The 26,844-nt window shown below is 37.7% G+C and overlaps 1 protein-coding gene and 1 long non-coding RNA gene across 2 annotated transcripts; both read right to left on the minus strand.

Annotated features, from left to right (window-relative positions):
* Positions 1 to 249: 249 nt before the first annotated feature.
* Positions 250 to 1,834, minus strand: LOC147636744 (uncharacterized). The gene is made up of 2 exons (XR_015266124.1): positions 1,156 to 1,834; positions 250 to 1,069 (listed from the first exon to the last, which is right to left on the minus strand). It is a non-coding gene; the product is annotated as an uncharacterized LOC147636744 (long non-coding RNA).
* Positions 1,835 to 22,247: 20,413 nt separating this feature from the next.
* Positions 22,248 to 24,404, minus strand: LOC147636745 (uncharacterized). The gene has a single exon (XM_086799834.1). It carries the CDS (start codon positions 23,955 to 23,957, stop codon positions 22,887 to 22,889), a length of 1,071 nt encoding a protein of 356 aa, XP_086655960.1. The 5' UTR covers positions 23,958 to 24,404; the 3' UTR covers positions 22,248 to 22,886.
* Positions 24,405 to 26,844: the final 2,440 nt, after the last annotated feature.

Below are 26,844 nucleotides of genomic sequence, written 5' to 3' on the forward strand. Positions count from 1 at the left end.
AGGTGTTTGGATGTGAGGTTTAGAAATTTCATTTCCCCCCCCCCTTAATTCTAACTTGGCTGGGCGACTGAGAGGCTTTTGTTTGGCTTGGACACTCTCTAGTGCTCAGAGGTTACTTGGAAGTGGTTTATTTTTCGCTCCCCCCCCTTGGTGCATCTTTGGCTACTCTCAGGTGGTCAAGTGTTACAACACTTCAAATGATTTTTTGGCCTACTCATTTGGTGGCCTTTACAATGTTGGCTTGGGTAGTGAGGAAATTTTTGCGTGTTCATTTGGCAGCAAAAAATTACAATGGTTGAATGAATAATTTGTTGTGGTGTTGTTGTAATCCATGTCAGTGCAGCTCTTAGCGATTGCCCGATATGATAATATTGTTGATTTCTGATTTCGAAGAAAGATGCTTTGTGAAAGCCTAATTTGATTTGAATAACGCACTTCCTTTTACTCCCCATGTGAACAACCCCTTGCTTAAGACCTTTTTACACAAAAAAAAAAGATTATAGTTTTCTATCCTTAGGGTTTCACCACCACAAAAAAGCGTTATCTTTTGTAGTCAGCCTCTGGTGATGGCGATGGTGGCAACTTCTCTCCTGGTACAAATGGCGGCCGCACTTCTTCTCTCCACTCTACTATTGATGCTCATGATGCTATTGCTACTCTATTGTTCATTGGCTTATACTAATAGTGCTGCGTGTTGCATGTTGCTGCTGCTCTAAGTGCCGCGGTCATCCTGCCGCTTGATTTGTTTTCTAGCTGTGTAGATAGCATTCATAATGCTAGGCTACTCTTCGACAAGCGACTCTTCTTGCCCTCAGTGTTTTGTGCTACAACGGTGCTACTGCTGCTGATCGCTCTTGCACTGCTGCTCATTGCTCTGTGTCTGCTGTGCTGAAGCTCATTCTATTCTCCTTGCTTTTGGGCCCTGATCTGGTGCCTTTGCCAGCTTTGTGCTGCCTAGTGCGCCCAATGGCCCAAAACTTATGTGTTGCCCAGCAGTCCCTCTAACCTTGCTATGTTGTATCGCCCAGTGTCTCCATTGGCTGAATCTCCTTGCTGCGCCTAGTCCGCTCTGCAGATAATGGAGCCAACACAACAGAAGGGCCAAAAATTCTTGTCACCGATTGTGCAAAAAGTCCTCTTTTTTCTCTCTCTTACAAGATTTGCTATTAGCAGTTGTACAATGGGGAAGTTGGTGAAGCTGTTGAGGCTTGGATGTTGTAAATGTGTTGATCTTCTCTTTTCTTTAGCCTCCTTTGTTGTGCTATCCAAAGAAGTTCTCTTCCTTTCTTTCTAAATACAAGAAGAAAGCTAATGAAATGGAGACTCTAATCACATGCTAATTAAGAAGTTAATGATAAGATTTCCTAGCCTTATTCTCCTAGCCATAGCCTATGCACCACCATGGCTTTGATACCATGTTATAAATCATGGATCTAGGCATGGCTATGGTGGCTCAAAGCAAGTGATCAAAGACATGATTAAGGATTATAATAAGGTGATTAAAAAAGTAAACAAGATGTTAACAAAACGGTATGCTCACAAAATGTCACATAATCTCTTGTAATAATCAAGATCCATACACCCATATTTATAGCCTTGGGAAGGGCTCCAATCCATCCTTTTTGTGCACCCTAGTGCCAACCATGTGTTCATTAATGCTCACACTACATGTGCAACCTTGTGCTTTCCATGTGTCACCTTTTGACCATCAACTTTAGCTTTTACAAGTGACCATACAAATCAACCTTTGATATTAGACCCTTATTCTATTCCTTTTTCTAATGTGCATGCTTCTTTTGTTGTTCATGTGACTCACTCCCTACCTCTTCTCTTGTGCTCTTTGGCACCACATATCTCAACACCATTCTTCCCAACCCAACTTAAAGGAGAATGGCACTAGTGCCATTCTCCAAAACCCATGGTGATAATGGGACTAGTGCCGGTCTCCACCATGGGGTTATGGAGAGTGGTACTAGTGCCATTATCCATATCCCAAAGAGGAGAACAACGCTATTCCCATTCTCCATAACCTCATGGGGAGAATGGAAACAATGTCATTCTCCACCATGGGTTATGGAGAATTTTCTCAAGTACCACAAGAGACTTTATGCACACGTACATACATATGATTGATTGTTTGCTAAAGCATGAGATTTCATGAAAATTTTTCCTTTCTTGCATTTTTTGAATTTCTTGAGAAACTAGGGTTTTCTCTCTACTTTTTGGGGATCCAGGGTCTTAATCATGTTCATTAGCCTTTCCTTTGATCATCCATGCATTCATGGCAGGAGAAATTAGGGTTTCTTAGTTAAAAGGGGATTTTAGGGAAAATCCAACCAAATTAGGGTTCCATTTGGGGGTTTCTTGGTTTCAAATGCATAATCACATTCACATTGACTTCATTGATCATACTTTACATAGCTTTTAGCTTTAGGAATATCAAACATCAAGTTTTTTTCTCATTGAGACTAAGTGATCTTCATCTTTGGGATTTCTTCATGCATTCATGCATAGCAAGCTTATTGCATATGTGCATTGAGATTTGATTAAAACATTGAAGACATCAAAAAGTGTTGTAGAAGAGTTCAAGCAAGAAGAAGTTGCATGACCATTGAGCCTCATCATTAACATAAAACTCTTGTATTGGTTAAGTTATACGGCATACATCTATAAGTGCCTTGGATTAAAGTTAATCTTCTCATTGGCATTGAATCATTAGCTCTCACACACATTTGTAAACACCTTTGAATCATTAGCTCTCACACACATTTGTAAACACCTTTGAATTTAAAATCTAGCTAGAATGTGTGAAAGGGTACCTTGGAATTTGGAGGAGAGGTTAAGAGGAGCATGGATTGAATCCGCCTTGCCGTGATTGCCCTATGGGAAAGTAGGAAGGTGGAGGATTAGGTACTTGGTGGGAAAGACATGGCCCAAATCCTTGCTCTTGGATTTTAAACTTGAGTAAGTGGGTTGGAAGATCTTGGTTGGGAGATTGGCAAGCTTCGACATGCTTCACCAAATTTACTTCACCGACTTCCAATTGTGACGATTGATGTATTCTCATTGGGAAAAGTTTTAACACATTAGAAAGAGAATGCCTTGGAAGAGGCTAAGTGATATGCTTTTGGATCCATATTGGGGACACTAATTGGATGGATATGGATACTTATTGATGCATTTTCAATGCCTTTTAATGGAAATGACAAGAAGTGTTTGATGGGATCATGGCTTTGTTTGCATACATTGAGATTCGGTTCCAAAAGAAAACAAAATACTAATAAAATTTCTAATATTTTTCCACATACCTGCAACCTAAACCCTAGGCATTGTCTAGGGCTTTATATTCTCTTGTAGTGCTCCATAAGGACTCTGCATCAAGCTTTTAAGCTCTTGATTCTGACATTATTTGGGATCAAATTAGGGTTTATCAAAAATTATAAAACACTAATTCAGTCATAAACCTTAGATTTTGCTGCAAGTATCTTTACACATCCTCTTAGTACTCCATCAGACCTTTCAACAAAAAATCCTTTAACCTTTCGATTTCGGTATTGTTTGTTAGGTCAAAGTGGCATAGTTGACTTTTTAGCAAAAGTTGAAATAGAGTTGACTTTTACTTTACCTTTGGTTAAACCTTTTGGGGGGGTGGCAGTACTTGCCAAGACAATCCCAAAAAGCTAAATACCATTAAAATCAAGCTAGTTTTGGTCATTTTATATCCAATTTTTCTTTTTCACAGTAGTACTTCAAAAACCTCAAAACAAAGAGGTATAGCGCACATCCAAAGTGGGATCCAGGGTGGCACATGCGTTCCTCTCTCCAGTGTAGATGTGGCAAACTAAAGCTCATCAAATCTTGAGTCCGTTTGAGGAAAATACGGTCTATTTAATGTTTTGGCAGTTTTTGACCACATAGAGCAGGGTTTAGAGCTATATGGAAAGTAATCATTGGGCTTCAATCCTCATCACATAATCTTTACGAAAAGCTTGTACACTATTCGGGAGTCATGGGTGACTATGATAATGAGGATGATGAAATCTATTCTTGGAATGAAGATGGTTATAATACTAATGATAGTACTTGCAATGGAAGTTGTACCATGGATGAGGAAGATTGCATTAAAGAGGATACTTCTTCTGATGAGAATAGTGATGATTATGAAGATCCAACATGCATGGATAATGATCAATGTGATGAAGACTATGAGTATGATCTTCAAGGGCATTTGGAAGGTATGGAAGATGTTTATGCCTATGACCAAGAATCAAGTTGGCTATGATTCTTCCTATGAGGGCACTCATGTTGAAATATGGTGCCCATCATGTCATGTATGGGGCACATATACGTGGAAGCAAAGGAAATGGAGCTTAGGATGTCATGAAATTAGAATGGATGAGGGCTAAGGTTAGTAGAGGATGTGAATGGACGAATGTAAAATGTGGTCAATGGTCAAAAAGTAGGCACATGGAAAGTGCAAGGGTGCACAAGGCATGTGGGAATTTATGAACACATGGATAGCACAATGGTGCATGGAGCATGTGGATGAGAGCTATAAATGGATGTATCAAACTCATTTTCTTAATGCAAAAGCATGAGTATGTGAATAGCCCTAATCCATATCTTGTTTATCTTCATTAGTGTTAATTCTATACTCTAATTATGTCTTCCTCCACCTTTCATCCACCATAGCTCTCATTTCTTCATGTTCATGCATTCATATCCTATTCAAATCCACCTCATTTAACTTGGTATCAAAGCCAAGTCATCTCATGTTTACTCCTAACACTAACCCCATTAGCAAAAATTAACACCATTATTAGTACTAATCTCATAGGTTTTTAGCAACATTATCTCTTCATTTCACTTGGTTGAAAACAGCCAGCTAGTTGAGATCTTGGAATTGCTCATACACTAGGTCATTGCTCACAAACTCCTACGAGAGTGTTCATCACTCTAGGGAGGGTACACACGTGACCTGTAGGAATTGAAGAAACCTAGGAGGAATTACGCAAGAGAGCAATCAATGCCTTCGTTTTGGGGGAAAACCAAAATTTGCCCCCTCATGCGCCAAATCAACGTGAAAGGAGTTAGGCCCCAAGGTCTTTAGATGTTGAGAATCCAAAGAAAGCATCAAAACTTGAAATGGAGGAGCAAATCACGAGATCCGAGACTGTATCTTCACTTTCATTAAGCTTTTTTTTATAATTTCTCTAATCCTTAATTAAAGGCTCATTAATCCAAGTTTCTATAGCTCAAGATCATTTTCACCCATTTCTACTTGACTCCCACAAAGCTTGTTAGATAAATGAGAGTACATTTATTCCAATTGATCACTCAAAGCTACCTGATTTTTTCCTTGAGATTAATGTGAGTAATTAGGGATTTTAATCTTGTTTAGTATTCAAATCTGAGAAAAATTTATTCAAATCATTGTAAGAGTATGACACTGTTGAGATTCGATTAAAATCTTGGTAAGACCTTCCTCATTGAGTCATGGCTACTCAAACCCTAGTGGATAAATTTAGTGGTGAAGTATTCCATACATGCCAAACAAAAGTCATTATCTACTCATGCAAAAGGAACTTTAGGGTGTAGTAAATGGAGTTGATCTTGATGAAGAAAGTGATCATGAAGTCAAAGTATGGATAAAAAGGATAGAAAAGCCATGGCCATCATTGGGTTACGTCTTGGGGATAACATTATTCATCATATCAGCACAACAAGGAGGAAGCCTAGGATGAGCTAAAGAAGGTATTTGGAGCAAGGGAAAAACATTTAGAAATAAATTTAAAAATATAGTTCTATGGGATTGATATGGAGTTCAAGGACTCATTTGTGAACATGTAGGTAAGATGAACAGAATTATGATGCAACTTGTAGGTATCAAGGCACCTATGGTGAGAAAGATACAATTGCGGTCTTAATTAAGAGCGTGCCTCAAGAGTTTTTGCCGGTGGTAACAACTCTTAGTAACCTTCCAAACCTTACTCTTAGTAACCTTCCAAACCTTACTCTTAAAAGTGTTGAATCCTATTTTTTTGAAGAAGATAAGAACCTAAAAGGTCCACAACAAATCTCAACAAAAATAGTAGGGAGATTACGTTCTTAAACAAATCCAATATCAAATGTAACCATTATGGAAGCTTGGGGCATGTAATGGCACAATGTCATCATTGAAACAAGCCCAAGATTGTATGTGATGCATGTGGCAAGGTAGGCCACCTTGAGAAGAATTGTTGGGGTTAAAGGAGAAGCAACAAAGAAACTTGATGGTGGAAGAAACTCATGATGATGCTCCACAACAAGAACACCTTTTCTAGGTGTGACGGTGATTCATGTCATATGCTGATGTCAACATAAAACCCTTGGTGAAGATGTGTCCATACATGTGAATGTGATGATAATGTCATGTCATTTTGATGTAATCACCTCTAGCTATCGATTATGTAGGCTAACTGATGTATTATGTATGTGTCTCCATTAAGGGGGGGGAATGTCATTTTTATGCATGTCACGTTACCTTCTTGGGATGAGACCCATTTGGGCACAAGGGGTGGTGTTGAAATATGGTGCCCATCATGTCATGTATGGGGCACATGTATGTGGAAGCAAGGGAGATGGAGCTTAGGATACCATGAAATTAGAATGGATGAAGGCTAAGGTTAGTAGATGATGTGAATGGATGAATGTAAAAGGTGGTCACTGGTTAAAAAATAGGCACATGGAAAGTGCACAAGGCATGTGGGCATTTATGAACACCTGGATAGCACAAGGGTGCATGGAGCATGTGGATAATAAGAGCTTTATGAGAGCCATAAATAGATGTATCAAACTCATTTTCTTAATGCAAAAATGTGAGTATGTGATTAGTCCTAATCCATATCTTGTTTATCTTCATTAGTGTCAATTCTATACTCTAATTATGTCTTCCTCCATCTTTCATCCACCATAGCTCTCATTTCTTCATGTTCATGCATTCATATCCCATTAAAATTAACCTCATTTAACTACTCATAGCAATGATGGTTGGATCCATAAAAGTGAAGTTGAATATCATCTCAATCAAGGTGGTTATGATTCTAATGATTGGATCCATAAAAAGTGAAGTTGAAGGTGGTTATGATTCTTCCTATGAGGTCACTCATAGAAATGGTGATTGGAACCAAGAAAGTGGAGTTGAATATCAGTTCAACACTCTTAAGGGTGATCTTATGGACTTAATTGATGAGGATAGTAATGAAGAGAAAATTTATGCTATGTAAGTAAGAATAAATGTTTATACTAAACAACCTTCTTCAAGCATGTATGGTATACAAGGACGAGGTTTCTCTTAAGCAAGGCCAATTGGAGACTTTTCATCTTTAAGGGCAATGGGTGGAAATGCCTATCAAATGCCTTTATCAATTGAGAGTCAAGACAAAAAAAATATATGCTTTTGAAGACATAAGGAGTATAGAACATTATGGTGGTATTGTTCAAAGTCAAAAGGTTGTGGATGCAAAAGAAAGATTTAGGTTTTCCCTTGATGTACATACAAGGTTGTTGAAACCAATGAAAGTGCAAGATTTTCTTGAGTATATGGTGTCTACTCAAGTGGGTAGTCTATGGTTCAAAAGAGGAGAGCCATTTACACAAATATTGTTTGCATGGTGAATGAGTCACTTGCATGGGACTCAAGGATTGGATTCGTATAATTAGGAGCCATGCCTTTCTTGGGATCTACTTGGATTCGTATAATTAGAAATGGTGATTGGAAAGCTTGACAAAGTGAAAAAAGTGACTTCTCATTTCAAGGGAAGAGCCTAGATCTTGATGGCTAAAGGAAATGCACATATATTATTGGGATTGGCCGAGTTCGGCATATGATGTTGTGTAGCACTTTGTGACCACCTAAGAGAAAATTTTCTTTAGAGATCAATGCATGGTATTCTCACATGAGGACTCTCTATATAGCTATATGGAGAGATATTGGTACCTTTACTTTTTCATCCCTGACATCAAAGAGAAGGAAAATATAGTGGGTTTGCAAACATTATACAAATACTTCATGCAAGTATCTCAAAGTATTCCACAAATTGTGATGAGGAAATTAGTCTTGATGAGATCATGGTGTTGGTGGAACTTGTCTACATGCCTACCCAAAGGGTTAAACACCACAAGGGCAAGTTTGTCAAGCTAAGCAAGAGAGAAATGAATGAGTTGGTAGCGCCCATTCTTGGCTACACTTCACGCTTGATAGGGGATGGAATGCTTCATCTCATGTTGAAAGATTTGGATATCAAAAAGGATAAAAGATGTTAGTCACTCAACCTTTTGGTCATTGCATGGACTATGATTATGTTGTGGACCTTTGTGAGTTCATTGAGGGTATCCTTTTACTTTCTGAAATTTATGAAAAGAAAGTGATTGTGAAGCCATACACTCAGTGCAAGAAGCTTTGGATACTATCTCATGTTCGATTGTGTTCCGACATACATATATATTTTTCCTATGATGGAAACATCCATCATAGGAAAACATCCATATGTGTTGATGTAGCGGCCCATTGTGAGCCAACAATGAGCTTTATGATGCTGAAAAATTTTAGCCCATTGATAGTTGTGTGAATGAGCTTCCTTCACCTTTCTCAAGGACTCTTCATGCTTGGCTTTATGATGCATTGATTGATGATTGATGTGGGCAACAAGCACATGTGGATCGGGCTTCTTAGGATGACTCATCTTTTCTTGGGATCTACTTGGAGTCATCTTCAAGAGATATTGATGTGCATAAGATGATGGAGTCCATATGTGTTATGGAGGTGGATGGCTTTTCTTTGGGCACTACACCTTCTATTGATGCATGTATCCATGGGTATGATGACTTTGTGGAAGAGATGGATGCCTATGTTCACGAGAGATTGGATAGTTGTGCATCTACTTTGTGTGATGCTCATGGTGTGGACATATGTAATTCTCATGCATCGACGAGTAGTGTTACACATGCATTGTTTGGTGTGGATAGTCGTGCCTTGGATTCACCTACTGTGGATAGTGTTGGTCACGCATTGATAGGTGGTCCGTGGACTACATTTGTGATCTAAATTTATAACTTATGATGCTTTTCTGACTTCAGATTGGAGATTTCATGATTGTGAGCTCTATGAGACCGCTTTATGTGTGGATGCCTTATCAGAGTCTAGTATTGAACAGGGGTTGTGTGCCTATGTTAAATTTGAGAATCATACTGGGACACTAGGGAGGATTACACATGTGATGATGATGATGCATGCAAGGATTTAGTCTATGTTGATCATAGCTATGCCCATTACATTGATGCCTTACACACACATATTGGAGATGCTTTATACTTCAGTGATGTGTATGGTGATTCTCCTAATGCAGGGGATATTGGCAGGTTCTACGCTCATTGCATAGAGGATGACACCTATAGAGAGTCTATGGGATGATCATGATCATACCTTTGCTCTTATGGATATTGGCTATGAGGTGTGTATCTTTGGTCCTTGTTGGATGTCAACACGAGGTGATGGTTAATGCAATTGGTGCATTCACTTTGGGATGTGCTTTATGCAGAATGTAATTTTGATGGAGAGCACATGACTATCTTCATCTCATAGACGATGATACTTTACATTTTTTATTTGATTTGGGAGGATACATGCTTAGCCTTGCCTCCGATGGTGATTTTCGACATTGGCTATTTGACCTAGGGGATTCTAGAGACATTACCTTGGTGAGTGCATGATGTGGATTTCCATTTGACCCAGGGGGTTACATGGTTGTCTCTATCTCTTGTGTGCATTTGGTGGATCAAATGAGGAGGCATAATAGTGATTTTTCTTACTGGAAATTCTTGTAAATCACTGTTAGAAATCTTCATACTACTTGGAGATCATGAAACTTGCATTTGGAAGTGTTGGTAAAGGAGGTGCCATCATGGAGAGCAAGTTTAGGGCTGTTTTGCATGTTTAAGATATAGTGTGTGGTCATGGGAAGTAATTTACAGCCATGGATCATTTGGGATACTCTCACATGAGTCACTTACTACTTCCATCCACTACAAAGATTCATAATGTGTTTCATGTATCTCATTTGAAGGCATATATTGGTGGACCAAAAGTGCAAGTCTTGGACTACTTCATATGAATGAGGATGGCATGGTGGAATATATTCTTAAGAGAGTGTTAGGCATGAGGCCAATATGATGCTCAATCGGGATGCTATTGACATATGCACTTCATGGGGAGTGTATACCACATGGTGCTATGTTTAGGCAGTTGTTCAGGGATCATCACATGAGATTTTTGAAGCTCTTAAGCATGGCTATGTTCTCTTGAAAATTTTTGGGACAATTTTGTTACATGGTACACCTACACATATATAGTGGCTTGATGGTCTTCGTTGGATATCCTTGTAGCAAACAATGAAGTAGAAGAATGTTTCAAGGATAAAACATATTTGGGTGGGGATGGTTTATAATGTGGTGAAGGCCATGGGCTCATGGACATGTTCATATGTGGGCTTTAGGGCCTAGGCTTATGGGCATGGGAATAATGAGTGAGTGTGAAGTGGGCCAAAGTATATAAGATAATGGCTCATAGTTGTAGACACATCTTTTGCCTCTTTGATCATATTACAATTGTGTATGGCTAAAGCTTCCACAATGAGCTTCTCCCTTCTTGAGATTCTAGGATGGTGATTTACACCTTTGTTATCTACTCCAAGTATTGAGCGGCCTCCATCTTGTAACTTTTGGGCTAGGAGGCTCTCAACAAAAAATCCTTGTGCATGTGATCAATGCCACAACCAGTGTAGAGAGGTGCTAGTAGCTATGGGTTGGTTGCCATAGCCTTCTTAATGGGACACTCTGCCACCTAGGTGATGTCCCTTGAAAATGATAGCAATGTTGTAGCATGTGAGGTCCTAAGGCATTAATGTCTCTTCCTCTATTGGATTACATTGAAGCACTACGTCTATATATAGACTGGGTAGATGTTTAATTTGCAGCATGTGATAAGCTATGGTGGATCAAATGCTAGAATCAACATCATTAGAAAAGAGATTAGATAGAAATTAATTGATAGCTTAATGTAGGCATGGATAATCAAAAACCAACAAATTCTCATTAGGCCAATGCCTCAATTTATAGAGTTTACATCCAAGCATCTAATCCCACTGATCTCTCCTTGATTCACTCCACCTCTTTTACTTGATTCTCTCCACCTCTTCCCAGAATATCTCCACACCTCCTAAATCTTCTCATGCTACCCTTTATTCTCTCCTCCTAGTAGATACTTCTCACCTTTTCACAGCTTCTCTCTCATTTATAGATTCTCTTTTACACCCTAGGACTTGTTCTCGCACACACCCTATTCACTTGTATATTTCAACACTTCCCCTCAAGTGAATAATCCTAGCACACCTGGACTCTATACCAAGTTTCCCTCTTACTTGGTAGTCTGCGAGACCAGTGCCTCAAGTCCCTAAACTCATAGCCCTTGACACACACTCGCTCTCTCTCTCTCTCTCTCTCTCTCTCTCTCTCTCTCTCTCTCTCTCTCTCTCTCTCTCTCTCTCTCTCTATGTGTCCAAGGCTACTACAAGTGCCCGTGACCTTGACTAAAGTGCTCACACATATATCTACCACATGGCCTACATCGGTGGCTCAGAGGCGTTTTTACTCTGTTGGGGGAGGTTACATTGGGTTGTGGGGTTTCTCTCTCTCTCTCTCTCTCTCTCTCTCTCTCTCTCTCTCTCTCTCTCTCTCTCTCTCTCTCTCTCTCTGTTGGGGGAGGTTACATTGGGTTGTGGGGTTTCTCTCTCTCTCTCTCTCTCTCTCTCTCTCTCTCTCTCTCTCTCTCTCTCTCTCTCAGAAAAGATGATCTTACTCCACTTCCAGAGCCTCCATGAAGTTTGCCGATGTCGTTCCTTCTCCACTGGGTTTGGTGTAGGCAGTCTCTTGCCATGTGTCCTGGCTTCCCACAGTTGTGGCAAGTGAAGGTCCTTCCTCCTACTCTACCTCTTTCTCATCCTCGTCCTTGTCCTCGAGAGAATCCTCCTCGGGTGAAGAATGCTTTTTCTTCTCCAGCTGTTGAGTCCAGCCATTTCTTCTCTTTGACTCTAGTCTTTTTCCCTAGTAGAGCCCCTTCTATCTCATGCAGCTTCAATTCAGGTACATTCTTTAATGTTGCTACAATGTTTTCATATTCACCTTTATCCACACTCTTCAAAAGCATTTCTAGTGCCTCATCATCTTCTAGCTTTTTGCCAATGGCTACCAGTTGTTACTTAATGCTTTTATATTTGTTCAAGTGTGTGATTAAAGGTTCACTTTCCTTCCTATCCAGTTTGTAGAATTGCATTAACAGATTTATCTTTGAATTTTTTGCTTGAGTGCCAAATAATTTATTGAGTTCATCCCATGCATCTTTTGTCCATTATATCCCTGTGATGTGATGAATGATTTCATCATTTAAACTGAGTGCGATAAGTCATAATGCTTTCTCATTCCTTCTCTTCCACTCATTTTCCCCACTCACCCCTGGGCATTCATCTCTTCCTTCAACTAGCCTCCACAGATTTTTCCTCATGAGCAAATACATGGTTTTGGTTTGCATGTATAAAACCGCTCCCCATTAAATTTGGCTATCTCTTGTGCCGTGCTCATGATGATGTGAAGGGGGTCTTACCTCTTAATCCAATTTCAAGATTCAAGGGTAGTGTCTACCCTTTTACAACTCAATCTGGTGTTTAGGTGATGATTACAACAGATTTATCAGCATAAATTCACCAAAAGTTACATTAAACCAAGGGTAACAAATCTGTACTGAATGGTTGGAGTAACAAAACATCTCCGAATTGTAACCTGAAGTTATAAGGATCTGTATCAGATACCCAATAGTTAATTTGAACCCTCAACTACACCAAAATATAGTGACTAGTACTGATTAATCACTGATTAGCAAACTAATCCTCTATTTTATGTGCAGAAAACAGAGTATGCGGGGAGTCCAGATCTGGGGCCTTAGAGTTCAAATGAGCTCAACTCCTTTCAAAGCCATCAATAGCAATTAGTCTAGTAGAGGATTAACCCAAGAAACATAAGATTTGACCTAACATTGAATGCTTAATCTCTGTTTTACCAAAGTCACCTGCAGATTTGATGGAGAGCTTGGATCTCATTGTAGACTTGATGAAATCAAAAACTGTCTTCACCAACTTGTAGAGCACCCTTGAAAACCCCTAGGGCCAAGAGGAATTAGAGCCATTGTATTTGGTTCAGACAAGATCTCCATTTTCCTTCAAAAAAATGACGCTGGCTTTTTAGCAAAAATTGACAACATGCGATGGGCGGTTTGGCGTTTTGTTTAGATGGGCTAAAGCACAAGGGGTATGGCTATGTGCGGCTAAAGGCTTGAAGCCTATTGTTAAGCACCTGGAGGGAGATCAAGCCCCTGGGGTACAGAAGCTCTTTGAAAAAGAGGTAAAAAAAACTTGATTATCTACTAATCTTGATTAACTAGGTGATTAGCAAGATAATGGGCTCATAAATTTGATGGATTCTAAGCTAGGCTCTGATACCATGTTAAATTTGCAACAATGTGATGAGCTATGGTGGATCAAATGCTAGAATCAACATTATTAAAAAAGAGATTAGACGATAATTAAGATGTGATTAGTGAGTAATTAACTGATAGCTTAATGTAGGCATGGATAATCAAAAACCAGCAAATTCTCATTAGGCCAATGCCTCAATTTATAGAGTTTACATCCAAGCATCTGATCCCATTGATCTCTCCTTGATTCACTCCACCTCTTTTTCTTGACTCTCTCCACCTCTTTTTCTTGACTCTCTCCACCTCTTCCCAGAATATCTCCACACCTCCTAAATCTTCTCATGCTACCCTTTATTCTCTCCTAGTAGATACTTCTCACCTTTTCACTGCTTCTCTCTCATTTACACATTCTCTTTTATAGCCTCTTGCTAAGGACTTGTTCCCGCACACACCCTATTCACTTGTATATTTCAACACCTCCCCTCCTCAAGTGAATAATCCTAGCACACCTAGACCCTATACCAAGTTTCCCTCTTACTTGGTAGTCCACGAGACGACCATTGTCTCAAGTCCCTAAACTCATAGTCCTTGACACTCTCTCTCTCTCTCTATGTGTCCAAGGCTATTACAAGTGCCCGTGACCTTGACTAAAGTGCTCACACATATATCTACCACATGGCCTACATCATCGATGGTTCAGAGGTGGTTTTACTCTGTTGGGGCAGGTTACATTGGGTTGTGGGGTTTCTCTCTCTCTCTCTCTCTCTCTCTCTCTCTCTCTCTCTCTCTCTTTCTCTCTCAGAAAAGATGATCTGACTCCACTTCCTTAGGAGCCTCCATGAAGTTTGCCGATGTCGTTCCTTCTCCACTGGGTTTTCTATAGTAGCAGTCTTTTGCCATGTGTCCTGGCTTCCCACAGTTGTGGCAAGTGAAGGTCCTTCCTCCTACTCTGCCTCTTCCTCATCCTCGTCCTCATCCTCGTCCTCGAGAGAATCCTCCTCGAGTGAAGAATGCTTTTTCTTCTCCAACTGTTGAGTCTAGCCATTTCTTCTCTTTGACTCTGGTCTTTTTCCCCAGTAGAGCTCCTCATGTTTTTCCATGATCCCCATAGGCAACAAGAGGAATAATGGTTAAAGACTTGGATAAATGACCCGAATCATATTTTGTCTCATGATCCCCATAGGTAACTTTCACATATTCCTACCTAATATTTAGTTACATCAACTCATGGAAGAACACAAAATTATTTGTGGATATAGAATCGAGGATGACACCACCATATGTTGTGAATACTTTCTCTCACACACATTTTTTTCAATCCCTCCTACCTCCTCAAAAGATCTTTATCACAATGGAAATATATATCTTTAAAGGATTGTAGAATCACACTCTTATCTGTTGTCCGTAAACCAATAGGAGATGATAACTTTTTTCTCCAACTTTCTATTCACATATCACTTTAGCATTAAACTAATTTATAATACTTTGGTGTTCCTTCATTCAATATATTTTTAGCATTAAACTAATTTATAATACTTTGGCGTTCCTTCGTTCAATATATTTTTATATTGTTAACCTTTATCGTTACTCATTTAGACATCAATAAGAAAAGGTAATGTTTATCTCATCGATATTTGATTAAATATAAATCACACCCCATAAAATATTCTCAAAGGCTACCTAATCATCCCCTCGCCGCCTTTCCATCCTTGATTGCATCTTACAAGGATACCAGTTCTTGATGAGATTACTTAAAATTTCGTGACCTCTGGACAATTGCTTTTCACCCTCGTGGCATGTTATGAGAAGTTAATTCATGGAATATATATTCTCATGTTTTTTATTATTTATGAATTGGAGTTAATCCATGGAATATATATTCCCACGTTTCTCACTTTTATGAATTCTCCTAGATGAGTTTAGATTGGGACGTCTTTCTAAATTCGGGCAATCGTAGTTTACTTTACGTGTACATGGGTAAATCCATACATGCATGTGAGTATATCGAGTGCATCATCTTGATGATATGAAGTTTTGTATGGTTGTTTATATTTTAAATCAATTAATTTATTAATTTATTGGCTTAGTTGATACAAGTGCAGATCATTGGATTGGATAATGGAGGCGAGCTAGTGGTGGTCATGAATATTTTGAGATGATCGATTTTGAATGTTAACAAATAATATTCGACTTTTTGTGACAACAAGCACCATTAATTTATTTTGGGCACGCCATCTATACTTATCAGCAATGTATATATTTGGGACATGTGAAAACTCCTTTGTGCATATTTGATTTTTCAAGATATGTGCACTTTTATATGTTTTAGACTCACATCTATTTTTGAAGTAGTTTAGCTTCTTGCATGCTCAAGAAAGCTAGCTAATTTTGAAGCAAGCTATTCTTGAAGAAGTAGACACGTTTGTAATGTACACCATTTTGAGCATAAAAGCTATCTCAAGGAATATATTTAAGTACACCAAGAGGAAGTGTGGGCTAACTCGTGTGGGAGAAAATTGAACCTAGTCTTGTGTCTTGATTAATTATTTATTCTATTTCTGGTTGATGTTTTATATTGTTGCAATCATTAATTTGGTTTCATGTCAAGCTCCCACAACATGGACAACTGGGCTCCATCAGTATCAAGTTCCCTGATGGGAATACCCAGTTGTGAATATGGTCTTCAAGGTGTCAAAATCAGCCTTGTCTTCTTGTTTTAGTAGTTGGAACAACTATCAAGCCTTCCCTTCCATGGTGAGGCCAACGACAATCATATTTACAATATCATTGGGTTGACCACATGTATCACACATTTCCAAGTGTGTAATGGGATCTTCGCTCCCCTTGAATTTTGGCATTAACTTTATAATTTGCATCAGTTTGATCGTATTATCGGGCTGTCTAGGGTTTGGAACCACCACTCTGTAGTGTTGTGGTAGAGTTATTATATGAATCTTTTTACTATCCCCCTCCCTATTTGTGCTGCTATCCTCAAAATATATTCCATGGTTAGTTTTGTTAGTGATGGTGTGATGGAGATTAAGGTAATGGTGCAAGTATGGGTACTGGTAGGTTGGTAGGTTGGTGCAAGTATGGGTACTGGTAGGTTGGTGGCGACATGGGATATGCAAGATATTATGCTTGCCCTTGAGGCAAGTTGGGGTACTATACCATATAAGGCTGGGTCATACTACGGGGTGTCGACTCCTCCCACTATCAAACCTATTATGGAGCCTTCTACTTCCTGATGTAAGATTTCTACTATAGTGTAACTTGTAGCTTGGGTTGTTTCTTTAGCCCTAGTAGCCTAGGTTGTTGCCCCCTGTGTCAAAATTAAACATGAAACCCCCTGCACTATTTGTACCATAGTCTAACATTGCAAAGCTCAAACATGCGGTAGGCCTCCACGTAGTTCCAAACAATCTTAAGTTTGTATTTCAAGAGTCAGCTGAGCTAAAAGCTACCGACGTAACCGATGTCATTGCGGCTATGCTAGTTGTGATTCTTGGAAGGATTACTCCCTCCCCTATAGGGTTGGTGCTTCCAGTTCTTGAATTGGACTAGTTAGGGTCCACATCGATAATGGATGGCTCTATGGTTGGTCTTTCTAGCCAGTAGTCTCTTATTTGCTAAGAAGTTTGGGGATTATATAACTCCCACTCATTAGTTGGACCTCCCTAATAATGTCTTTAATTACATCTATAAAACTCCTTTGAGTGGTTTTGTAAGGAGTCTGGTACTCCAACTTCTTGCTCCATATATGAGGCCCTAAAATGACAAGCTTCCAGTAATAGGCCTCACTCAAGCTAGCATCTTCACTATCAGTTTTGCTAGGGTTGCTTGGCTCATGTGACGTCTGAGGGATTGTGAAACGTGTTCCTCTTGAGATGGTGCTCTTGATTCTGTGTCATTTCAATCACTCTCCTCTAGTGGTGGCCGAGGATTGAGCTTGAAATTCCTTCCTGATCTTGTATACATGTAAAGGTGAGATCAGTTATAGCATACCTTTCTTAAACGTAAGTCATGAGGTGGCTCTAGAAATTCTAGATTCTGGTAGATTTTTGAAGTTTTTTAGTCCTTATTTAAGTTTCAAACGTGTGTTCATAAGATGAGAACGTGTGTTCCCACTTGGATACATGTGTGGCCAGATGAGATGGGAAAAAAGGTCTCAAGGATGTATGTTTTTTATTTAAGTAAAATTCATCATTATTTAAGATATTTAGAGTATACTTCTAAAAGGTTTATTAAGCATTAGTTTTAACACAAGTATTGTAACTAATCCATAAAGCGGCTTTAGCCAAAGAAAAATGGCTCAAGGTTGATTTACAATTTTTGAAGAGAACGAAAACTCCAATTTTTGAAGAGAATGGAAACCCCAATTTTGAAGAGAATGGAAACTTAAAACTTAAATTTCCTTAACACTAGTTTGGTAGCTTAGGAGGACATAAATTTATCTTTTCAGGGGTTTGCTAACAAAATCATATCTTGTGAATAGGAACCGTATTTTAGCATCTCTTCTAAGACATGGCTTCATAAATGTGGTAACCTTAAAACTTTATTAAAATGATAAAGATAAACTTAAATATACTTGATAAATTACCATAAATAGAGGTATATCTAGCATTATAATTCAAAAAGGTTGGCAAATTTATAAAGTACTACGTTCCTACATGATGCAAGAAAAAAAATGATCTAGACTCATTATAAATTTATCCTAAACCTTACATAGTATTTAAGAGATGAGAGAGAGATTTTTCATGATAAAAGAACTTTTGTACTAATAATTAATTTAATTAAATCTCCTTCTTAGAATCTCTTTTTAGTTGTTGAGTCTTTGACACCCAAAATAAGACAGTAGTGTGAACTTATATGGTGATTTACTTTAGTTATACTAATAAATCAATGTCTCCACTAAAGTAATCGATCAATAATTCATATTTAAGCATTTCATTTTAGTTAGTGATGGTCTAAAAATTTTAAAGCTACATTGATAGAAAAATAGCATACATGAACCCTTGCTTAAATTTGGATCATGTAGTGAGAAACTTATGAAAATAGTGTTTATTATTATTTATAATGCTAGATATTTTACTTAAAGTCTTATAAGATGTTTAAAAATGTGTGGTCTCTTATTCTCTCGTAATGAATATGATTCAAAATTCATAAACTTTCATCTAAAACAAAGTGCCTAAAAAGGATAGGTGTATATATGGTTGTCTCTCGCAACATGCACTAGCAAAGCATAGCATTGTATAGAAAGTGTGTGAAATATTAGGTCCTAGTTTATGATTATTTAATTAGCTATAAAAATCCTCATAACATTGTATAGAAATTGTGTGTAAGATTTGTTCCTAGCCTATGATTGTTTGATTAGGTATAAAAATCCTCAAAGTTAAGTTTTTTAATGATAGCTAGATACCTTAGAATTTTCATTAAGATCTAAATTTTGGAGTTCTATTAATTGATTTTTGAGCCTAAGATGAATTGTTTTACACACCATAGATATGTTTGTGAAGCAATGCACATCTAAAAACTTTGAAAAGCAATGAGAAATTGGCTAATTAAAGCCTTTGATCCAAATATAGTCCAAATAGCTCGGCATTATGACTATAATTTGACCTATGAGTTCTTATGAAATTGAAAAGCATAGAGGTAACCTACATGATCCCGAAAAATCCCAATTTTCCTTCACTAGTATTTGATGATATGAAAAAAGGAAACCTGTGATTTTTACTATCCATGTGTTTCAAATAATTCCACAAAGTTGGTTAGTAACGAGGACTTAAATCTGTCCACAATCACATTTTTGCCCTATTACCAAACTAGTAAAAATGATTGGGTATACTCATGTATACTCATGTAGATGTATACTCATGTATACATCTACATATGGTAAATTTTTTGGGAAAATATTATGTATCTAGCAAATGTATGATTTTAAAAAATACTAAGGATAGCATAAAAATGATGTAATAACCTTCTCTTCAAGTAGAAGTATGTAAAAAAGTATCACTTTAGTTATTAGAAGGTACATAACAAGGGATTAAATACATTTTTTAAATTTTTGAGAAGAGAATGGAAACTCAAAATTCCTTGAAAATGCTTGAGTATATTCAATGCATACATCTATATATGTTACATTTTTTGGAAAAAAATTATATGTATGGTAACTTTATGATTTCAGAAAATACTAAAATAGCATAAAACGATGTAATATCCTTGTCTTGAAGAAGAAGTATGTAAAAGAGTATCATTTTAGTTAATATAGAAGGTACATAAAAGTGGATTAAATACATAAAGAGTATCACTTTAGTTAATATACAATACATAAAGAGTGTCACCTTAGTTAATATAGAAAAGGTGCATAAAGAGTATCACCTTAGTGAATATAGAAGGTACATAAAGAGTATCACGTTAGTTAATATAGAAGGTAACAATGGACTAAATACATATAATAAATTTTTGTGTTGTATTGGAGCATGCTAAAATATATATTTTAGGTATAATTTAAAAAAACTTTTTTCAAAAAGTACCTATATGATAAACCATGGAGAATTATATTTTGTAGGCTTTTTTGTGGTTAACATTTTTTCCCAACTCTTATCTCATGTTGAGAGTATTTTCTTGGAATGAGTTTCTTTAAGATGTTATAGTTAGAGAAAATTAATATTTTTAACCAAAGTCTCTAAAATCCACAAATGGCTTTTCTTACAAGACTAGTGCTCTATTCCATAATTGGGCAATATTAATAGGCTGGGCCTATTCTATACATGAATAGTATTAAAAGCCCAAAAATAGAATTCTCAATTAGCTTGTATTACACTTACTTCGTTAGCTTGTATGCCACTTTCGAGCTTTATAATTATTATACCCATGCACGATGTATTAGCAATACCTTCACTTACTACCTTTCATGTAGCTTTTCCATTATTTACTTCATTTTTTCTTTATGAAATGGCAAAAGAAATCTTCATGGTTATAATTGAAGTCATTTTGTGAATGTTAAACTAAGATCTTGAAAATTTTAGGGTGCTAGTAAGTGGTATATCTTGGAGGGAAAATAGTGGAAGAAAATTTGACCTTAAAAAATGAGACCTTGAAAATGGCTTCATGCTTATAATTGAGGTCATTTTGTGAATGTTAAACTGAGACCTTGAAACTTTCAGGATGCTAGTAAGTGGTACCTAGGAGGGAAAATAGTGTAAGACAAAGAAGAAAGTCATATGGCCCAACCATGGTCTATAAAGTACTAACGGGATTACAATCTCCTTGTGCCAACAACTACCATGCCTATATTTAATAGCTACCATACCTATATTTAGGATGGCTCAAAATCACAATAATCAAGATAGCCTTATGCACAATTTCACGAAGTCCTGAATCTGAAGCAATAGGCAACAATATGTTATTGATGCTTATATATGAGAATATGTTAAAATGACATAAAGATTAAAAAAAACAAAACCTATTAGGAGTTGAGCTAGTTACCACCACCATTACAAATATAATTGCCTTCTGTAGAAGAACAAGACCTATTGTGAGTTGAGCTAGTTACCACCACACCGTTACAAATATAATTGCCTTCTGTAGAAGAACAAGAGCTATTGTGAGTTGAGCTAGTTACCACTTCCATTAAAAATTCAAAGTTGCAATAGTTTGGGCCTTGATGTGGAAAATTATGCATTCAAATTCCCTATAAGTACTATACACTTTAGGTTCTATAAATAGATTATACTCAAAGTTATCAACTACTTGGTCGAGATAAACACAATAAATGAAAAAATATGTCTTGAAAAATATTAAAACAACAATAATAATTACAAGGCGAGTGTGGTGAACATCATTCAATTGGGCCCATGTCATTTGTGTGGATGGTACCAATTGTCTAGTTCACTTTTTTTGTGTGGAAATAAACATATCTTCTATAAGATGAATTTTCAACACTCATGATATGAGCCAAATACACTGAATAATGTAAAAAAGCACCTCGCTTATAAGTGTAGACATTGTAAGCAGACCTTATAAAGAAACCATATAAGTGTAGAAATGAAAAGAAGACCTAACCAAGCCACTGTATATCACACACTTCATCCCTTCAACATTTAATCTACCAAATTTACAAATCATGGATATAATCCAAAATGAGAAAGGACACACAAAATGGAAGTTTATCCTAAGCTTGATCAATCATGTGCACCTTATAAAGAAACCATATAAGTGTAGACATTATAAGTAGACCTAACAAAGCAACCATATATCACACACTTAGGTGATATCAATCCCTTTAACATTTAATCTATGCAAACTCACCAAATTTACAAATCATAGATATAATCCAAAATGAAAAGGGGCACAAAATGGAAGTTTATCCTAAGCTTGATCAATCATGTGCACAACATGAGCAATTTTATAGTAGCCACCCCAAGAAAAAATGAAAGAGAAAGTGATTCATAGTAACTATCACAAAAATTTAAAAAAATGAATTGTCATCTCACTCAAGGAAAGGAAGGCAAAGAATACTGAAAAAGATCATATAACAATATTGCTTAGTAATGTGCAACTTGAATGATTTCATAGTAGCCAATTGCACAAAAACTAGAAGAAAACTTTCTATAATTTCAAAGTAGGCACTTCATATAGTGTGTCACTTAAGCAATTTCCATAGGAAAGAAGGAAGAAGAAAGGCTACTCAAAAAGGGGCATTTATTATGATCTTGATTAAATATGTGTAGTATCCATCTCATAGAGTTCCACAAGAAAAAAGAGAGAAAAAAACTTGTGGCATATAATACAACGAGAGAGCTTATAAGTGTGAAAGCTCTCCTTCTCTGTAGAGGGGCTCAAGAGTCCCACAAGTGAAAAGAGCTCGTTTTTACAAGGAACTTGTGGCCAATGTGGAGGGATGAGAAAGAAGGGGGAAGAGGAGTGTGTGTGTGTGTGTGTGTGTGTGTGTGTGTGTGTACGTGCGTGCGCATATGCATGTGCGTGAGTGCATGCATGCATGTGTGTGTACGTTCACGCGTGTGCGTGTGTGCATGTGTGTGTGTGTGTGTGTGTGTGTGTGTGTGTGTGAGGGAGAGAGAATGATCCAAGTAAGACAGGGGCCCTCTTGCCTTGTGAAAAGAGCTCCTCAACAAAATAAGGGGCTTGTCATGTGATGTCAGCATTGTTTTTTCTTTGGTAAGGCTGTGTTTTTGCTAATGGCCTACCATGACCTAGGGCTTACCATAGACAATGGCTTTACCACCATCAGCAACGAATTGATTTTAGTATAATCAATGGCCTGCCATATGCATTGCTGTTACCATAGATGAAATGCTTTTTACTATTGCCAAAGGTTTAGCATACTCAATTGCCTTACGTGGGTGAGGGACTTCTGCAGAAAGGACGCTACCTGGCTGCTTCTCTTGAGCTGTTGGATGGAGTTCAAAGCTTCAGTAGTGTAGTCGGTAAAAGCATCACATTCTAAGGTCTCCAATACCTTGGTGTGGAGGGTTGCCTTCCTTCCTTCTCCCTCATCTTCTTCTCCTCCTCCTCCTCCTTCTTCTTCTTCTTCTCCTCCTCCTCCTCCTCCTCCTCCTCCTCCTTCTTCTTCTTCCTCTGATTGTGTTGCACTTTCTGCAATTGGATTCTCTTTTTCCGCAATTGGGTCCTCTTGCCGTGCTTTTCCTGCACTTGGGTTCTCTTTCTCTCCAATTGGGTCCTCTTGCCTTACTTTTTCTGCACTTGGGTTCTCTTTCTCTGCAATTGGGTCCTCTTGCCTTGCTTTTTCTGCACTTGGTTTCTCTTCTCTTGCTTTTTCTGCAATTGGATTGCGCTGCTCTTGCTCCGGCAAGGAGTTTTCTTCAAATAATTGCAGTATCAATCGGCCATTTTGCCTCTGTGATCGCATGTATCTCTGCGGCGGCACAGGTTGTGGTATCTCTGTCAAAACCAGTCTACCATCTCTTCTAACAGATCTAAAATGAACCCTCTCAACTCTGCTCAGATAGCAATAGGGCCCATCACAAACTGTGGGCGAATCAAGAGGGGGCGGGAAGGCACCATATGTTCGAATGGGCTCTTCTTGCAAAGATGGGCGATTATGAGGCTCCGAGATCTCTTCATTCAAGCAGTCACGATCTTCTTCTACGACATGTGTAGGGGAAACTTTCTCCAATTCTACTGTTCTTGGGCTCTTGATAGCCAAATCAGAGAGATCGAGAGAAGCATCTGACCAGTAATCTCCCTCTGAGACTGTGAGGCTGGCAACCTTGCGAAGCTCCCATTGTCTGGGGGCGCTTCTGCGCGACGATGAATACATATGCATTTCCTTCTTCCTAACATAGCCTTGTGAACCTTCCATCGTGAGCTTCCTTGCGGGCAACGAAGCCCCATTTAGAGGATAAATTGTCATTTTGCCTCAAGCAAAGAATGAGGCTATGGAAGCTGCTATCTAAGGCTTTGGATTAGAGTGCAAATTTTGAAAAACTAGAAGCTAATGAGAAGAAGTTATAGAGATTTTGGGACCACAATTAACAAGAGGAAACAACAATTTAGAAGATGAAAACACAAAGAAGCTAGAAAACAACCATGTAGAGAACACAAAGAGGCACCAACTAAGAAGTATTAGAAGTAGAAACCATGAAGTAGAGGCATAGACTACAAGGAGTGGAGGTTGTCATGAACAAAGAAAGCCTAATAGGAAGACCCTATTGCCTAAGAGAGACAATGAGCTTCATCTTGATAACAAATGGATGAGATTAATAAGATAGATGGATGAACTCACACACAGACAAAGAAAACGCGTATAGGTCTTTAAAAGAACCTACCAAGCACACATGACTACAATGCACACCCACACTCACATGCATATAACATATCTGACTTCTAAGGAGTCTACACTCACATGTATATAAAGGTCACAAGTGCTTAGAGAGAGAAAAAGGCATATAGAGAGAGAGAGAGAGAGGAATGGGCCTACAAGATGAACATCACATCATCTACCTTTGAAAATACTATCTTCCTTCCATGACAATGAGAGAGATTTAAGGAGCACAACTCTTTATCAACTCTTAAAATATATACGGATGGGGATTTGAGACACTCTCTATGTGTTTTAACAACCTCCCACCTACCGAAAGGGGATTAAAAGGATTTGATTATATACTGCCAATGATGTACAATGTAACTTACCAATATAAATATTACCACACATACGTTCCAACATTAGCCAAAAGAGAGAGAGAAAGTCTCTCTCTCTCTCTCTCTCTCTCTCTCTCTCTCTCTCTCTCTCTCTCTCTCTCTATATATATATATATATATATATATATATATATATACTGCCAATGATGTACAATGTAACTTACCAATATAAATATCACCACACATGTGTTCCAACATTAGCCGAGAGAGAGACAGAGATTGTCACTCGTTGCTCTCTCTCTCTCTCTCTCTCTCTCTCTCTCTCTCTCTCTCTCAAGCATGAAAGTGCAATGAGAGAAAATTCAAAAGTTCTTTGTGCCTATGGACAAAGGTAAAGGTTTTCTCCACCGCCCATGGAAGCTTGCCCTATTTTATAGTATGGTACAATGTACCAAAAAAGGTCTTTTGAATTTCCATGTTTAGAAATTAGTGTTCTTCCTTAGTCTATAAATCACTCCTTCCATGGCCTTTTGTCCTTGTTTCATTTTGTCTACCCCTCTACATGTCTAGATGTCTTTGGTTCATACAAATTGAACTGACATTCATTCATCCTTGGAGTTTTCAATCTTTCTTACTCTTTTAAAATTTAGTAAATCCAACTTGAGCATTTTTACGACTTGTGAGTATTGGTCTACCGCTAGTTATTCTTAATTTTTCACAAATTACGTTAGCAAAGTGAAGAAATTATCGTTCAAATGTATTAAACATTTTGTAAGATACCCTCCATAAAGTACATATATGCATAAGTAGAAATCATTTAATAATTTTATAAGATACCCTCTGTAAAGTATATATGGCACAAGTAGAATTTTTGTAAGATACCCTCCATAAAGTATATATGTGCACAAGTAAAATCATTTAAGAATATTTCCAACTATGATTATTTACACAAAAAAGAGACGTGATAATATACCACCTTAACCTCTTTGAAAAGGATTTGTAAGAAGTTAAGTTTTTAACTATTTTATTCAAAAAAGAGTGAAGTGCTCGGGTAATGCTATGACAATGAGGTGACCTCCAACATCGTTCATTATCTATGGCTTGTCAAAAGTACTAATGTATGTCTTAAATTTGAGCACCTTGCAATGTTCATGAAACCTTTATCATGGTTGGTTTGGATTTTTTACCTTGTGACTAAATAAAAACACTAGTAGTAAAGATATTCTACACAAGGACCTTAAATAGAATCTCTCTCTCTCTCTCTCTCTCTCTCTCTCTCTCTCTCTCTCTCTCTCTCTTTTTAAACATACACCCATATTACTATGTCCCTTGTTTTCTAGATCTAATTCAAATACACCATCAACAAAATGAATAATATCTGTAACTTTACTTAACAGAAAAGAACCACACCCAATGAGAAACTCTAGACACACAAGAGGGGGGGGGAGAGAGAGAGAGAGAGAGAGAGAGAGAGAGAGAGAGATGAAAAGTGGATACAACCTTTTTGGAAAGGTTTATTGTTGTGGAAAACATGCCTAGAATTTATTTGCTTCACTTAATAAAACACTAAACTTTGATTGATAAACTAGTTTATTAGCTCCATCAAGTCTTATAAAGGGTCAAGGAATCAAATTCTTATTTTCTTAGAGTTTATTTGTTTCACTTAATAAATTTTATTTGTTTCATTTAAAACTACACTAGATTTTGATTGATAAACCTACCTAGAGTTTACTTGCTCCACTAAATATAATGCTAAATGTTTATAGATAAAACATGACTTTGAAACCATAGCTCCATTCAAAGTCTCATCATGAAGGATCAATGAATCCATTTCTTATATCAAAGAGGTCCATGCATTCATGCTACCATCAATGGAATTGATTTTGAACATGGCAACTTATGACCTACATCAAACTTTAATTAAGCATAAAGCTAATGTTCTAATCACCCCTTGGTCTAACAAATTCTAACCAAACCTAAACTAACTAGTCCTAAGCCACCTTCCCCCTTGGTTAACCTTAACACCTCCACCCTCCTCTCTCTCAACCCCTTCATCCATAAGCCCTCACTAATTAGGTCAACAACCCTTGCATCCCTCCTCACTCTCCTACCCCTGGTTCTCCCCACTCCTCCATCCCTTCTTTTTATACCACCTCCAT

Source organism: Cibotium barometz, chromosome 7 (genome assembly GCF_041138505.1).
Source record: "Cibotium barometz isolate CiBa-2024 chromosome 7, ASM4113850v1, whole genome shotgun sequence".
In the NCBI taxonomy this organism is placed as follows: Eukaryota; Viridiplantae; Streptophyta; class Polypodiopsida; order Cyatheales; family Cibotiaceae; genus Cibotium; species Cibotium barometz.

What these genes read in the sequence shown, in the direction of transcription:
- LOC147636745 (XM_086799834.1), bottom strand. Translation starts at nt 23,957, where the DNA reads ATGACAATTTATCCTCTAAATGGGGCTTCGTTGCCCGCAAGGAAGCTC.